At 45.6% G+C, this 17,371-nt stretch overlaps 1 protein-coding gene across 6 annotated transcripts in view; it reads right to left on the bottom strand.

Moving 5' to 3' along the window:
- Positions 1-17,371, bottom strand: part of MED12 (mediator complex subunit 12) — a 36,560-nt gene that overhangs the window by 18,411 nt on the left and 778 nt on the right. For 5 of the 6 annotated variants that reach the window (XM_027663242.1, XM_027663243.1, XM_027663246.1 and 2 more), the window contains exons 3-20: positions 16,623-16,814; positions 14,741-14,900; positions 13,273-13,448; positions 12,885-12,995; positions 12,067-12,321; positions 9,746-9,892; positions 9,355-9,454; positions 7,242-7,378; positions 6,320-6,451; positions 5,808-5,934; positions 4,939-5,168; positions 4,446-4,526; positions 3,427-3,600; positions 3,056-3,200; positions 2,040-2,158; positions 1,756-1,899; positions 823-986; positions 541-672 (exon numbers count right to left, since the gene is read on the bottom strand). In XM_027663242.1, coding sequence (XP_027519043.1) covers positions 541-672; positions 823-986; positions 1,756-1,899; positions 2,040-2,158; positions 3,056-3,200; positions 3,427-3,600; positions 4,446-4,526; positions 4,939-5,168; positions 5,808-5,934; positions 6,320-6,451; positions 7,242-7,378; positions 9,355-9,454; positions 9,746-9,892; positions 12,067-12,321; positions 12,885-12,995; positions 13,273-13,448; positions 14,741-14,900; positions 16,623-16,814 — 2,726 coding nt within the window. Of the gene's footprint in view, positions 1-540; positions 673-822; positions 987-1,755; positions 1,900-2,039; positions 2,159-3,055; positions 3,201-3,426; positions 3,601-4,445; positions 4,527-4,938; positions 5,169-5,807; positions 5,935-6,319; positions 6,452-7,241; positions 7,379-9,354; positions 9,455-9,745; positions 9,893-11,092; positions 11,209-12,066; positions 12,322-12,884; positions 12,996-13,272; positions 13,449-14,740; positions 14,901-16,622; positions 16,815-17,371 lie in introns of those variants that run through there. The other variant, XM_027663247.1, reaches the window with a different exon arrangement.

The raw sequence follows: 17,371 nt of genomic DNA, 5'->3' as shown, positions 1-17,371 counted from the left end.
CACTACACGCTTTTCGAAATTTGTTGCCTCAAATCACAAGGCACAGTTGTGTCATGACTTAAATGGTGGCCCAAATGGTGTTCTCTGATCTGTTCTCCACTCCTTTTCAAAGAATACATAGCATTTAATTTGTTGATTGCTACTGTACACTATAATGACATTTTGGATTATCTGTTATAGCTCCAAGGTTCTTTATCCAAATGGTAGGATTACTAAGAAGCAGAGAACAACCTTTAGGATGTCATCAGTTTGGTAGGAACAGAACTCTCTCCGTCTACCCTCTAGGGGTGGGGTAAGTAGAGACCTGTGGAGGTGCAGAGGGCTACTGAAGACAATTTACCAAAACAGACCTGATGATCTAAGAGTCAAGATCACCCACTAAGTCATTGCTGCCTGTCAAACAGGCCACTACTCACAAGACCTTAGTTCACCAAAGGGAGTATCTCAGGGACAATCCCATCAAACAAAATCACAACGAAAGGTTAAGCCAAGGTGCTATACTGGGCAGGACCCATTGGATCTCAGCTGCTTCAGACTCACCTAAAGAGCTCCCCAAATTTACTTTTGAGGTGGCTGCAGGAGGTATACAGGTCGTAGAGATAGGCCAGGATACAGCGCTCTGCTGAGGAGCCATCCGAGCGGTTCATGCCGTGTTTCACCACCCCACACAGACTGTACAGAAGCAAAAAAAAGAAGTGAGCTGAATCCTCAGGCACAAAAAGTTGCCACCTCTTAGGAATGACACAGGTAGGTACCTGCCCCTTACAAAGCCCCAGAATATAGACTGCTTCCTTACACACAGCAAGGGGAAGACACCCTTACCCTTCGAAGACCTGAGCCATCTGGTCCTGGTTCAAGATAAGGCAGGAGTGGTAGTGCCTCAGCACAGCCACGATGCACAGGCACAGGCTGGTGGTATAGCTGCCAACAAGGTCGGAGGATTTCAACAGCAGTTCTGCCTCCACCACGCTCAGTTCATTCAGCAACTGCACCCAATGACAGAAAAACCCTTCAACAGCCACAGGGGTAAGGTATGGTCAGAAAGGGAGGAGGCACACCAAACCCACAGCCTGTAGGACCTGCCAGGAAAGGGATGCCAGGCACTTTCTGCCTAGAGAACAGTTGGCAGCCCCACACTTAGGCACAATGCCTCAGGCAGTATAAAGGGCTGTCAGGGTTTGGGTGTCAGAGGGTGATTGGGATATGGCCACAGGTAGTATCAAGCAGCTTGTTTGGTAGTTCTATCCTGCATAAATCTCACTTGGCTATCCTTTTCAGCCTAACAGCCCCAATTCCATCAGCAAGGCTTCAAGAGACACCTGGTACAGGCTGCAGAAACAGCAACAGGATTTTAGCAGAATCCAGAAGGCAGCTTGAGCTGCCATGTGCCAAGAATCTTTCCAGGGGAGCAAGGTAGGCAAGGTGCCAAAAACAGACAATCCCCTTCTCACTCAGAACAAGGCCCTGCTGCAACCAGAGACAGAGACTAAATGCAAGTCCTTTGGAGAAAAGTCCAAAGTCTCTGGAAGAATAATCCTCAGAACAGAACATGTAAGACTATCTGCCACAAACAACCTCTTCCTAACAGCTGCAGCCCAGAAGCATCACAATGGCCACCTAATCTGACCACCTTCATGACACAGGTCAGAGGGTCACCAATGACCCCCAGAGCAGGCCAACTATCACAGCACAGATCTGCTGCCTTTCAGGGAGATGAATTCCTCCCCAGGAAGCACCTGAGCACACTGCCCTTACCTGGATGGCAAAGTCGATAAGACCACTGATGTTGAGTGAATACTCCATCAAGTCAAATATGAACTGCACGTGCTGCACCAGAGGCAGGTGGTAGGACATTCCCAAAGCAAAGCTGGTGATCTGTTCCAAGACATTCCGAGATACCTGCAAGTGCAAGACAACACTCAGTACTATGTCCCCTTGCAGAAGTCCCTCAGTGGACCCACCTCCCTCTTCCCCTCCAGGAAGCTGCTCTCAGTAACACAAAGGGCCCAAGAAAGACAGCAGTCTTGAGATTTTCATACCTGAGATGTGACCTGGTGCTGATCAAAGTGAGAAAGGTGCTGGAACTTTGCAAAGATATCTTCAGCTGTTGGGAATGCTTCTGGCTTGCTCTTTTTCCTCTTCTGGCCTTCCTCTCCACCTACCAAAGTTGGGAGGATTAAAAAACAGTATTAGGCTACCTTCCTCACCAGAGGACTAGACATCAGCCATTGCCTCCTGCCAGTCCCTCAGCAAGACCAGTTCCTTTCATGCAGTATAGCCAAAAGGCTGAGTCTCTGACCTTGATAAGGACCAACCTGAGTTCAAAACAAACTCCTGAGGAAGGAATTCCTAACCTCCAGAATGACAGTAGGGCTATTCCAAATGAAGGTACTCCTTGGAGCACCCTTCTGTTTTGATTTAGAGATATACCTATTCCCTGATGAGAACAGGCATTCTGGACTGGAGATGTTCAGCCTCAAAGTTTGTCAGAGAACTCCACCTTTTAAAGTATTATCTTTCTACCACATTTCACATTGCCCTTCAGGCATCAGACTAAGAAAGAAAAATTGTAGCCAGATTATCAGCTGATGGACATCAGAGGCTTTCTATTGGTTTTGACACAGCTATTCAAATTTCCTATCCTGTGGATCTAGCATGTGCCTGAAGCATAATGGTATGACACATTTAACCAAGTCTTTGTCAAATATCCATAGGCAAAGTATTTTTTGCTTCTTGTGCAAAGACCTAAATGCAAGAAAATATAGAAGAAATCTGAGAAGTCAAAGTTTTGGCCAGGGTCTCGTTCTGAACCTTGCATGACTCAATTCTCTTCTGAAGAAAAGTTCAATTAAACAGATATTGTCAGCAGGAAACTGACTGTCTGACTTGCTAGTCTATGTTTGAAAACAGAGCACCATTTCAGACTCTCATTCGCTAATACCTCTTACCACACACTGCAGATTACATAAAATCCTTTCACTGTGAGACTCCAGACAAGGGAGCCAGCCAAATAGAAAGATGTCCCTACTTCAGAAAGGAGTGTCTCTCTACTAACCTGTCTCTGCAGTACTCTTCCTGTTTAAGACTTTTAGAATGTCTTTGGTTATTTTCTTGATGGTGTGCCGAGCATCGTCCCGTTGTTTTCCAACCCCAAAAAGAACTACCAGCCTTTGGTTACACTCATGACTGCACGACTCCTCCTGGGGAACCAAAAGAGACAACTGCATTAGCAACTACGAGTCCAAATGCCTTAATCTTCTTTCACATCTGGATCTCTCTAAGGAAAAGGAAAGCTTTATCTCAGCAGCTTCTCTGGGAGTAAGCAAGAAGATATCCAGAAAAGCACGACTGGTCCTTACCCACTCAAAGCAGGGAACCACAGCCTCACAAGAGCACAAGGGGAGCACTTACAGGCAGGTCTCATACCTGAGGAATAGGAAAGTGTGTTGCGTACTGGATGTGCCGAGGCTGGTCGTACAGGGATGCAAGCATTCCTTCCACAGACTTATCCTTCAACAGAGGCTTTGCTTCCTTTTCAGGATCTGGTTTTTCAGGGGAAGGGCTGGCTTTAGATTCACAATGCATTGGTGGAGAAAACATCTAGGAAGACATAAGAAAAGGTCATGCAACAGTAAAGATTGCTGAAGGAAGGTACCTCTGCTGAGGCCTAGAAAGGAGTGAGAAGAGGGAGGGAGGGTTGGAGAAACATCCAGTTCTTAGGGCAATGACCAAGGTAATGTGCTAAGAGACTATTCCCATTTCTGTTCCTGGTCCATGTTGCACATTGAGTTAAAAACTATAGGAAATAAATAACCATGGCTTAAAATTTTGGGAACAACCACTTCCACAAAAGAAGTGAGGATCCTGGGAAAGCCATCTAGCTCTGCACATCACACTTGCCTAATATGTACCTTGAAAGGCCAGAAATGGGTGGATAAATGTAGGGACTAGGGGACTTCTCAACCACCACAAGTTATTTTTATTACTAAGTGCTTCAAAGTGTTCTGCTGCCATGAACTATGCCCACAAGTACTATGAAGAACTGTAAACCTGAAGAAGTACTGAAGGCCACACAGTATGGTGACAGCAGAAGAGTATCTTGTCCCAGGATCAAGAAAATCCCTGTAACAGTAACTGGCCACTCCCAATCTCCTGGTGCTATCGTGATCATCCATTCCCCACCCACTTCCAAACAGCCCACTTCCTACCCTGCCCAAACATTGGGCTGGCAGTGGCCTGAGCATTAAGAGACTCCAAGAATGACTGGGATTCACTCTACTCTGATGAACTCTGCATAAACAGGTTATATGAACCTTTTACAGTGTCAACTGCCATACAGCCCAGCTACTCCCAGCACACTGGCTCTACAGGAGAGATCCACAAATGCAAGGCACATGCTACATACTGACCTATTAACTGAGCAGGTAGAAAAAGCAGGAACATACCGAAAAGTCTGTTTTTTCCATGTCATCAAAGAGCATGCTGGGGTTGTGGTCGATGTCCATGGGCTCTGAAAGACCTGTGTCCTGGGAACAGAAAGAGCAGCTTTACATCTCAGTGATGCATCAGGGAACAGGAAAGTATTTGTTGACTACAGCACTCGATGCCCATGTTGGACAGTGACAGCAATATGCCAACAGGTCGATGGTGCCTGGCAAGTTGGAGCCTAATACACTGCAATCATCATGGACAGGTCTCACACAGCACCTCATGACATCCTGCTGTTTCAAACCATGCAAGATCTTCCTATCTACCTCTTTACAATCTGAGGTTCTTTCCAGCCACTTAAACTGAAATGCTAAGGAAACAGGTTGGGGGAAGGAGGAGCAGGAGTCACTGGTACGTCCTCCAGCACGTAATAGCAAGGAGGTTGTAAAGCTTGTAAAAATGGGCAAGCAAAACAGAGAGATGTGTACAGGAGGGCCATGGTGCTCTAACCTCCAGCTTGATGCCACTGTTCCCCTCCCCCTCCTTCCTGTCATGCTCCTCAGCAGGGTCATCGAAGGGTGAGGGCGGGCGAGGCCCGTGAGCATCCATGGCAAGATCACCCCGGGAGATGAGTGTGCACATGTAGATGTTGTGAGAGAAGACATCGTGTCGGATTAGCTCACAGAACAGCAGCACCAGGTTAAAGAACTCCACCTTCTCGTTTTCCTTCCCAGGATCAGCTGAAAAAGACAACACAGCCAGGGCTATCAGAGCTCTTCTGCAACACTGAGCAACAACACCAGTAACCTAATCTAAGGTGTGGGAAAGTGTTTCCCAATATCTCAACACAGTGACTGGTACACAATTCTGAGGTTACAGTAGGGACTAAAATCAGAAAACCCAGTTTCAAAAATTAGCAATTAAGTCAAACGCTCTCCAGTGTCACAGCCCAGAGGCATAGGACTTTAACCTCAAAAGTGCTATTCCTGGGTGTACAAACAGTTGCCTGCATCATTCAGAGCTGCATCCTATTCCTCTTAATCTGTTTGCAGTACTTCCCCTGAAAGGTTATTCCAGATCTTTGTCACTGCTTAAAAACCACCCTCTAGTTCTCAGCCTGAAGTAATTCCTGACTAAGCTATACTCATCTATCCTTGGCCAGTGCTCTGCTAACAGAAGTGCTTCTGCATTATCTTTCTGTCATCTGGCCCTGCAATTTGCTTTTCCTCTCTTTCCAAGGTAAGCTCTGGATTGCAAGGAAGCCAGAGAGAGAATTTAGATACACCCGAGACCCACACACAAGCAAACAGCGCACAGATTCAAAGTTTGCAGGAGAGGGAAAGCTAGAAACTGTGAGACCACAAGTTCTTATTACATACTTAGCATAGGAGCTTGAGTGTCAAGGAACTGCATAAGGACATCCTGAAAGACAGGAGCACTGGCTGCTGAGAGGGAGCCTGAGGAGATAGAGCCCTTCTCATCCACGACTTCGGAGTCCCCACATCTCTGCAGAAACAGAAAAAAGTACCAGCTGCTGACACAGTGGAGAAACTTCCTATCCATAAACTCAAAAAAAATAGAGAATTTTTTTATCTTGCACTTATAGGCAAAGCCAGCACACAAGTTTCTGTAAGCTACTTCAGTGTCTCCAAGTATGCCAGTGCTTCTGCACTGCAATCAGCTGTCCTCACATGTATCCAAGAAATGTGATATGCACCATCCCACAGGCTCATTTATGACCTACACTGGGTTAGATGGAGCAAATGCCATCACTAACAGCACCAGTGACAAGAGGCATTGTAGTGATCAACCTTTGCCTTTCCGTGTAACCACAGTTAGGTAACCTCTGCTCTCCCCTACAGCTGAGAGTCTTCCAGGAGTAAGGACCTACTTCAGCCTCTATCTCTGCCTGACGCTTCTCCAGGAGTTTGGCCACCACCATGGCCCTGTGGCGTCCAGAGCGTTTGTAGCTGACAGCCCACTCGCACAGCAAGGCCACCACTGCATCGTCGTCCGGGGAGATCTGTTGACATATAAGCACTGCAGTGAGAACCTGAGCCAAACAGGAGGGGGGAGCAGATAGAACAGGGAGTCTACTTCTAATAAAGCACAACCTAAAGATTGCTGCATTCCCCTCTTCCTAACAGAAAGGATGGATGTCAAGCTAGAGCCCTCCTCCTCTGACTCCGTTTTGCAACATGAGGTGAACCATAGCCTCTAAAAACCTCCAGACTGACTCTGCTTCAGGAATCATCTCTCTTCCAGCAGCACATCTATGAAGTGCTAATCACAGCACTGAGTGAAACACAGCTTCTTGACAGCATTATACAAAGTGTGCAAACAGCCAGTGCTGCAGTCCACTTCCAGGAACCAATACACTACTGGTTGTACTATTGTCCTACACATCATAAATACGTCACCTCCCAGGCTAAGAGGAACCTGAACTGTGAGCTCCCAGACTTCCAGGAAGCAGCAGCCAGCCCAGAGTTTGACAAGTTCACTCCTCTCAGACACATAACAAGTCTTTATCATCAATCTGATGTCTTTCATCAGGAGACTCTTCTTAGCTGTGTGAATTCTCCCAAGCTTACACATATTTGTTAGTGTAGACTTTCTAGAGCACAGACCCCCCCCTCTCACTTTAGTACCTCCCTAACAAGGCTGCATGAAATCCTTTTCAATGGAGATCACATCTCTTGGCCAAAGGCCACTACCTAGTCAGCTCTCTGCAGACACAGGACAGTAACAGTGGGATATAAACAAGAACATAGCCACGTCCAAGACCAGGGCCCAGCAGCAAAGTCCCAGGGCACCTCATGACTGTCTTTAGTTGGACCCAGCCCAAATATCCTGTTATACAAGGAATCCAAAGAGTTGCTGAAGTCAGATCTTTCAAAGCTGTGACTGTCCAGAACTTCTAAAGTGTGCAAGACACGGCCAATAGTGAAACCTAGAAGAGAACAGAGAAGAGAAATGCATATTTGGCACCTGGTACAACAGACTGTAGAGCAATACCAGATGTGTTTCCAAGGTCAGAAAGTCCTACGCCTCATATCAAGACCAGTTCCATGAGGAAGAAAAGATGAGTTGTAGTTACAGGTAACTCTCTTCTAAGGGGAACAGAAAGTTTGGACCCTTCATCCAGAAGGCAGATGGACCCTTCTCTAAGGGAAGACTGCTGACTCCCTGGGGCCCAGGTTGGGGACATCATAGCTAGTATGATGTCCAGCCTGGTATATCCCAGCCTGGTATATCCCTCAGACTAATACCCATTACTGGTGTCCCACACAGGGGGAGATAAAGTCGCAGTGTGTAATCCAAGGGTGATCAAAATGAACTTCAGGGCCTTGGGACAATTAATAAGCCATTCTGGAACACAGGTTATTTTCTCTTCTACTCTTCCAGTTGCAGGCAATGACACTGGAAGAAACAGATGGGCCCAGTCTATTAACACACGGCTCTGTGGTTCGTGTCACCACCAAAATGCTGGTCTTTTTGGCAATGGGATGGCCTACACAGCACCAGGCATGCTGGGCTGTTCAGTGCATGAGGAATTGGTTGGACAGTCACATCCAGAGTGTAGTGGTCAAAGGCTGAGAGTCCCAATGGACACCAGTGACGAGTGGTAATGGAGACAAAGATCAAGTGCACCCTCAGCAGGTTTGCAGATGACACTGAGCTGAGTGGTTTGGTTGACACTCCTGAAGGATGGGATGCCATCCAGAGGGACCTGGACAAGCTTGAGCAGTGGCCCATGGGAACCTCATGAGGTTCAACAAGGCCAAGTTCAAGGTGCTGCACCTGGGTTGGGGCAACCCCCAGTATCAGTACAGGATGAGGGGTGAACAGATCAAGAGCAGCCCTGCCAAGAAGGATTTGGGGGTGCTGGTGGATGAGAGGCTGGACATGAGCTGGCAACATGAGCTCACAGCCCAGGGAACCAACTGTACCCTGGGCTGCCCAAAAAGAAGCATGACCAGCAGGTCCAGGGAGGTGACTCTGTGCCTCCTCCACTCTGGTGAGGTCCCACCTGCAGAGCTGCCTCCAGCTCTGGGGTCCCCAGCACAGGAAGGACATGGACCTGTTGGAGTGAGTCCAGAGGAGGCCATGCAGATGTTTAGAGGGATGGAGCACCTCTGCTATGAGGAAAGGCTGAGACATTTGGGACTGATCAGCCTGGAGAAGAGAAGGTTCTGGGGTGACCTTATCATGGCCTTTCAGTACCTGCTGAGAGGGTCCTACAAGAAAGCTGCAAAGAGACTTTTTATAAGGGCACGTAGTGAGAGGATATGGGGGAATGGCTTTAAACTGAAAGAGGACAGATTCAGACTAGACATTAGGAAGAAATTCTTTACTGTGAGGGTGGTGAAACGCTGGTACAGGTTGCTCAGAGGAATCCTGGATGCCCCATCCCTGGAAGTGGTCAAGGCAGGTTGGGGTCCTGAGCAACCTGGTCTGGTGGAAGGTGTCCCTGCCCATAGCAGTGGGGTTGGGACTAGATGATCTTTAAGGTCTTTTCTAACCCAGGCCATTCTGTGGTTCTATCAGAAGTTTCTGTGAGCTCATTGCCCAAGGAAAGCTGAACCAGCCAGGCAAGGGTTCACCTATTTTAGCATCCTGACTCACTGCAGCCAGCTGCAGATTTTAGGGGAAAACATTGGGATATAGCATGTGTACAAGACTACAGTTCTCTGGTACACATTTCTAGCTTCCAGTAACAGAAATTCCCCCTATACCTGAAGAAACAGACCCATGTAAGATTTTGCCCTGGAAAAAAAAAAAGAGCCATTTCTTTCTCCCCCTCCCCCTCGACAGTAAACACAAACAGTAGCAAAGAAGAAAAATCAAAGAGAACAGCCAGATTGTAAGTTTGTCAGGGTAACACATGGAGCAGGGGAAGAGAAACTTTATCCTACAGCAAGTTACCTGCTGTGGTTTCCTGGCACTTGTCAAACGACCAGCGAACCTCCACAGCCTGGCCACGTTCCTTTATCTGCTGCTCGATCTCACGCAGCTTTGCCCGGACCTAAAAGCAATGGACTTGTGTAAACAAACCTAAGGATGCCTTAGAAGTCCTGTGAACAAAATTATCAGAAAACAGAGAGCATGACAGTAACTCTACTTAAGGTTAGATTTTGCCCATCTTCCAAGGACATCACTGTCTTGCTTATAGCACAATGGGAGCAGTTAATTCCTGGGGAGTGAGACAGCACCTCCAGCTCTGCTTATCACACAGCATGAAAAGAAAATTCTGAAAGAGCTAAGACACAGCTATTATCAGAGACCACAAGAGCTCCCTTTGCTGAAGGCTGCTCACCTGCTGTGTAAAGGCTGAATTCCCTCCTGGCATGGGCAAGTTGGATGGGGCTATAGGCAAGTGGTCCAGTGGAGAGCCAGTTTTTATCCTGCTGTCAGTCAAGGAGTAATGCCACACAAGGGCACTCGGGCAACACAGAATTATACTCTGCAACAGACAGAAAGGTAAGTATCATTGAGCAAATCAAGGTCAAAACAATTAAGTTACACAACTTTCTACAGAACTAACCACTACTTTACCCTATTGCCCAGGCATTCATCATCCTGTATACAAAATATTTACTATTTGGGCGGGGTTTTTTTTGTTCTGAGCTCTGAAAGAGTCTTTGGACTATACTAGAGTAGAAAGGAGTAAACTAGAATTTTTTGCTGCACTGAGTTTCTTGCCCTAGTGATGCTTAGGAAGCCAAGACCAGAGTTCCACATTATCCAAAAGCAGCAACATGCTGCTGCAGAGCTCTCCACTGCTTCCAAACAGAACTTATTTTCTACAACTCACACAGTCAATGCACAATCTAACCCTCATAGTCCAGGAGCAGCATTTACATGAGGGACTTACAGCCCTCAAAAAGAGTAAAGAATGAGAAGAAAAATGAGGTAACAGACCCAAACTAATTATACCATACTGTTTAATAATCACAAGTGTGATTATAGGGATTATTAAAATAACAATACCATGTTATATGCATTCTCATTCTTTTATGATCTCATACACTTACATAAATACAGACAAAACTTCACTGAACCATTCCTACAATACTCCCCTACAGCTTCTGGCTCACAAGGAGCCAGACATTAAAGACAGACAACCAAGGCTGTTTCAAACACTCAAACCAAAGAATCTGCCATATCTTGAGATGATCTGAGCAGAGGTCAATTATACACAGTGTTAGAAACGCATCTCTTTCCAGCCTGACTTCACCCAGCTCAAACTTTCAACCATTGGATCTTATTCTGCCTTAGCCTTATCTACCATCTGCAGATCAGAATATCTGTAGATCTATCAGAAGAGCTCTTCTGACACTTACTAAAGATCAGATCATCATTAACTAGTGTCAATTTTTTAAGCAGGTTGTGTTCAAACCCAAATCAGTCAAACTTTTGAGGTATATATGCTCAGATATTCCCCTAAAGTAAGCTCCCCAAATAGAGGATTTTTATATTAAAAAGACATGTTTTATCACATAGAAAAGAGAAAAAAGAACCCTCTCAACTTCTTTAACAGAAAGTGACCCAGACAGACTTAAAAGGAATGCAAAGGGGTTATTTATAAACCCACACTGCTCTCTAATCCTTGCAGAAAAATCCTTACTTCTAGCCAACCGTACTATAGGAATTTTCTTTCTACCCTGTTTGAGAGCTGGCTGGCTGCTTCTTGATCCTGTCAGGGCTCCTTTATCTCAAGTTTCTCTCTTGAGCAGCAGGTTCCCAAGCTTTGTGCTCTCTTCCTCTCCAACTCCTGCTCCATCCTGCACTCTCTGGGACCTCCTCTGCTTTAACGAGCTTCTTTTCTCCCCTGGAAGAAACCAACTCCACTCCTTCTGCATGGACCCACCTGACCTAGTCACTCTCCTCTTGAAGGAGAAAAACAGTCATGAATGAATACACACACTGAACAGAACTCATCTATCTCTTTCTGACACAAGGACAGTAAGGACTGAATCCCACAGTGTCACAAAAGCACCTGCCCTTCAAAAACCTACCAATAAGGCTTTGGCAACCTTGCCCTTTCATTGCAATGTAAGGTTTAATTGATCACAAGTATAAAAGATTATGAATTGAGAGCAGTTCCTTTTCACAGCCTGCTGCTACTCCTAAACCATTAAATTCTTCCATAAAGTGGGAGGGGCTTTTTTTTTGTGTGTGCTGATTGTTTGGTTGTGGGGTTTTTTTTTTTTGTTCTGTGGGAACTTTTTTTCTGATGAGGGGATGTTTGCTTTTAAGAGTTGACAAAATTACAAAGCACTTTCATTTCTGGCATCATTTCCTTTCCTAAACAACAACCTGCTATTGACATACTCAAGATGAAATAAGCCTCTTTCTCATCCCTTCTTTTGTAAAGCCTTCCAGCCATGAGAGGCACCTGTGAGTAGAGCAAAAGGTTCTATTCCAACCCATTTTTCTTATGCAAGTCACTCAAGGGCACTGCTACAGCACTGATGTCTGGCACAAAAGCTCTTTTAAACACATCAGCCACGACAATCATGGTTTGATATTTCTGTACTCGGGAAGCTGCTGACTCAGACTGTAATGATTTTTCTGTGATGGCACACAATGTAAATTGTCCCTGTTGACCCCACAATCACCATTACTTAAACCTACCTGGAGGATGCAGCTCAGCCCATACACCACTGGCCGGTGCTGGGGGCACAGCAGCAAGTCGCTGAAAGGGCTGGGAGGAGGATTCCCTGCAGCTGGCTGAGGGGTGGGAGTTGCAGGAAGCGCATTCCCTGTCTGGGCAGACAGGATGTGTGGTGGGTGCCCACCAGCACCATCCAGCTGCATAGCCAGCCTGCGGGTGCAGAAGTAGGCCAGACGTCTGGACAGGTAGGCAGACTGCACAAACTCCCCCGAGTACTGCAGGGAACACAGGGAGAGGGGAAAACAGCCTTGTCACAAGCAGTACAGGAGAAACCCTTGACATTCCCAAAGTACTGCACCGTGTGGGCACTGCCTTGAAGAGGCAGTGCCTTTTTACAGAGCTCCTTAGCATCATGGATCACCCACTGGCTACTAGGCATCAGAAAAACCCTTGAAATGCTCTATGGCAGTGACTTCATGTATAAAAATGTACCCACACCCAGCCTTCCCAGGGCTTCAAAGGTTTGCCCAGAATCTGTTGCCAAAGAAACAAAGAAAAGCACCTTCCATGTACTGGTGCATGAGTACAACTATCACAGCTGTGACATGGGGGCAGAGATTACCAAATCCAGTGCAGAGAAACAGGGTAAAGGAGAGAAAAAACAGAAGACAACAGGACTAAAAAGATATCCCTGCATGAGCTAAGAAGGATGCTCACGGGGACACTCCCTGGTGTTCTTGGTGCAAAATAGCTCATCATCCCCTTATGCAAACAGAAGGGGATTGACAACAGCAGAAGTCAGCACTCTTCTAAAGCAAACTGGGCTCATATTTCTCACCCTCAGCAGCAAAGGTAGGAGCATTTTCAGAAATTCATCCTCTCCTGACCGTATCTTCTCAAAACATTCAAGGACCCACGTCAGGAATTCATGCCGGTCCAGCATTCCATCCTGCACACGGATAAAAGCAGAGCACATGAACACAAGCTGAAGTAACATTCACTAAGGTAAGGCAGAACAGCAGCAGCTTGCTTTCCAACAGTGGAAAAAGCTCTGCAAGTTCACACAGTTCTGTAGTATCCTTGTTCTAATATTGAGCTCAAAACTGCATTTAGTCCTAATGGTCTATTCACAGAAAGAGAATATTCTGCAGAAACAAATCACCTGACATCCACTCCTGAGCCCTCCCCTGCTACACACCCACCCAGCAGCCCTCCAGGTCCCTCACCTGGAACATGAACATAGCCAATTTCTCATTGTAATCCCACTGCTTCAGAGCCTGTTCCACCTCTTGGGGCATTGGTCCTGATGGTGAACCACAGCCTTGTCCTGGGAGCTGCCTGTAGAACTCTGCAATCTTCTGCAGCTGCTCTGACAGGTATTTGGTGATGATCTGTGTCCATTCTGAAGAGGAAACAAACAGGTTACCAGTGAGCTCTGTGGTAAACAGGAGCAGGAAAGAACCAGGCTGGTACACAGGTGGAAACCCAAAAATGTTCCTGTTGTTTGAAACGGACAGAAAGACAAAGAAAGAAAAATGAGGGCCACAATATTAGCTTTGCTTGTGCCATGGAGGTGTGAGGGAGGAAGAGATATCCACAGAAATAGAGAACTTCTGAGTCTGTGGGGTAGGGTTACTTTGTACTGGAAAAGCTGGGAAGATTCTCAACTGCAGTTGTTGAGAATCAGCAGGCAGAGAGAAAAGACTTTCTAGCAGAGAGCAGTGTTAGGCCAGTCTAGTTCAGCATCCTCAATAATCTGACAGACAGCAGAAACACTGGAAGCACTTCAAGTCTGAACTTGTTCTTAGTCTCTTCCAGTTATCAGTGTAAAGCCACAATCAACAATTTTTTAAAAAGAATTGTTTTTACCAAAACTTAAGTGTGTAAGAGACAAAGTCAATTAAAGTGAAAGCATGATTACACTCCTCTGGGCAATGCAGATGGAAAACCAGGGCAAAATATGCAAGAACATGAAACAAACAACACTTAGTGTCAGCAGTAGGGCCATAATCCAAAGGAACAGGAAAGCAAATGGAACAAATATACGTAACAAATCAACCAACCTCCAGACCCAGAGTTAATAAGCCTGTGTAATTTTTATACTAGAGATAAATAAGAAGGCACAGAAGGGGAAAAAAGTAATCCATGGACTTTGGTTGCTAATTCTGCTTTTCAAAGGTGTGTGTGATCAGGTCGTGTAGTCCCAGCCATACAAACCAGAACACAGCCAGGGGAGATCTCCTAGACTGCAGCAATCTGGAGCAGGCCAGGATGTAAAGGATGCTGGATCCAGTAATGCTTAATGAAATTGGAAACACAGACAGGGAGTAACAGACCAAAATTCTCTGGGAAACATACTCACTTGGAAAGTAGCTAATCAGTCATCTCTGAATTGTAACATTTACAGTCTTTGTAAGGTAAAAAAATAACAGGTTATACTGCAAAGGAGCTCAGAATTTAACTGGGAGAGAGCAGAGGCAGGCTCTCAGGAAGTGTTTGTGGCTGCTAAGACTTATTTTTCAACAGTGTACCCTCACAGGTGGGCCTGTTTCAGTTATGCACATAAGCACACAAGGACTTATCAGCAGGAAACAAGTTTATATGGATTTTCAGGCTACCTCTTCCTAATCAAGAGCAGGCTGAGAAGGAAACACCTGTGATGGACAAAACCAGTGCTTCACACAAAGTGCTTACCAATGAAGGGATCAATGACATGACGCTTTTTCACCTTGGTTTCTGTGATGGCAGCATAATAGGCACAAGTCATTTTGATAAGCCATGCTGCTCTCATTACTGGAACAGTGTATTTTGCCAAATAACCAAAGACTTCTTCCTTCTTGCTAAAGATGGGCACCTATAACAGGATTGAGAGGGAGAAATGAGCCAAGGACTTGGATGGGAACTATTCCAAAGCAGCTACATCTGCTGCAGGTGCTGCAAGCTGTGAAAAAGGTAAAAGGTTACTGTGTTGCTCTGTATCTCAAAAAGCCTACTGCAAAAATTCACCTCTGGTCAGAAGGCACCAGTACCAGAGCTGCATTTCAGTATAAACAGAAGCAAAACAAATTGAAAGAAGGGAGAAAACATAATTACATCACTGTAAATCCATGCCCTGAATGCTGCAAACATCTTGGAGGCCATCTTCCAGACAGCATCTAAACAACTACAAAAGATACAGACTAAGGACTGAGTCAGAAACAGAGTATCTGCTGTACAGACTGAAGACAGGACTCTTCACTTTGTAAACAAAGCACAGTGGTTACAAAAGTTTTGTAATATCATGAATACCCCACAGGAGACTGAGAAACAGAGAACTGATTAACATAGTAGGAAGGAATTCATTAATCCAAGATTCAAAATTCAAGATCCAACACAGGAGGATACCAGTGAAATCATCAGAGTGCAGATCTATAAACCAGGAAGCAACAACACATCACAGGAAAAAGTACAGCTGTGGGGCTCATTTCCACACAATACTCTGGAGAGCATACATAAGGAATGAAACAAATTCACAAAGAATAGGTCCATTTGGTAGATACCTTTAAGTCCCTGAACTACTGACAATTCAATTATTCACCTGCTATGCTTCTCACGTTCTTCCCAATTACTCTGACTCCTCCAAGACATAAAGGCACAGACTACTTGGCTACTGACAGTCACTGCCTTCCCATCTAAATCCACAGTAACTGATGGAGCCCACTGCAGGAAAACTGGGGAAAGCCTTGAAAGGTTCAAGCTTTCACAATGACCTCAGGAAACTGGCAGCAAACAGCCAAAGAACGACACAAGTACTAGTTTATAAAGAGACAGATTGAGGGAAAGTCTTTATTTCCTCTCAAGAACGACTCAGGACCCCAAGGAACAGACAAATTCCATCTTCTAAACTATGTGCTCCACTACCATTTCACAACTGGGAGCTCTGTTTTTCCACAAGGCATACCAGATTCCCAAGTTCCTTGTTTACAGGCCTCCCCTGAGAGAGAGCTCTCTCCCCTTGCTGTCGGGCCTGATAAAATGCAGGGAGATCCTTTTTTCACACTCTACAGAATTCAAGGCTACAAGGGAAATATCTACCCCTAGAGCCCAGGGCACAGAAATACTGTACCCTGGCTGAGACCAAGTGATAGCACATATACTCTCCTCAGCTTAAAACCAGAAACATGTCACTGCAACAGAAGTCTGGGAAGTCACTTAGCTGATTATTTTCAGTAGTTCTCACTATGGCTTTTGACAACCTGAGAAAGAGAAACCCTCCACAACAGAAATGTCCTAATCTAAACAACAGACCAAAGGCAAAAGTGGCAGCTCTTCTGAAAAACATCTAAACCTTAAAATAAATCAGTTGTGCCCTACAAGCCAAAAGGCAAAGCTGGACACACCTCCAAACAACAGACATGGGACCAGTTCTCTGAGTGGGGATGACTACAGTCAGGGCTCTACAAATCCTGGATCCACTCTTCAAACTGAAAACTGCACGAGACGTACAGATAAGAAACTTCTCCAAACAGTAAAAACCTTCAGAAACAAGCCCGGATTAAATTCTCTGCCCTGCCAGGACACCTCTCCTGTAGCATACCTTCTTAGCAAGATGAGTGAGGGGCTTAGTTCCAGCCAGGTCTGTGAACCAGTTGTTTATGGCACTCTGAGAACGTGCTGTCACCAGCCAAAAGTTATCCTTCTGGTTCACCTGGGGTTTCCGCCTCCCCGTGTCAGGCAGCGTGTTGCACCGCAGCTTTTCCGCAATAATACTGCTGAAATTCGAGCTGATCTGGAAGAGAAAAACAGGATTAATTACATTTCACGATTCAAAGATCCGTTTTCTGCGTGCTTAAAGTCTTATTTATCACTCCTACCAGAAGTATCGACTTTTGAAACACAAGAAACCTGCCAGTGATTTCCTTTGTTATGCTTGCAGAGATGAATGCTTCCAGACAACTCATACAATAACCAAGCAGGGACTGGAGATGGACACAGCACTTCATAAATACCTATCAAACCAGACAGAAGGCGCTCCTCAGACAGAAGTCAGCCAAGAAAAACAAATATCCTGTGCTCATTGATTGCCTTCCAACCCAGGTCATTACTAGCCCTTCTGTTGGGGAGGCCAGGAAGTCAAGATCTTGATTTCAGAGACTGGAAAAATGGAGCTGAAGCCCGTTATGTAACTCCTCTGTTTAAATTGCCAGATGTTTCAAGAAATCTTACTTCTCTTTTACCGTGAACATGATGTAACCAAACCAGTAAGAACTCTCCCTCTCCTGGGATCGTAGCCTTCAGCTTTAACTGCAGAGTATGGGGAGTCCCACATGCTGATTTTACTGAGAC

Source organism: Corapipo altera, unplaced genomic scaffold (assembly GCF_003945725.1).
Source record: "Corapipo altera isolate COAL_440 unplaced genomic scaffold, ASM394572v1 107b, whole genome shotgun sequence".
NCBI lineage: Eukaryota > Metazoa > Chordata > Aves > Passeriformes > Pipridae > Corapipo > Corapipo altera.
The sequence above is the reverse complement of the archived record's forward strand: the minus strand, read 5'-3'. Positions and strand labels throughout refer to the sequence as shown.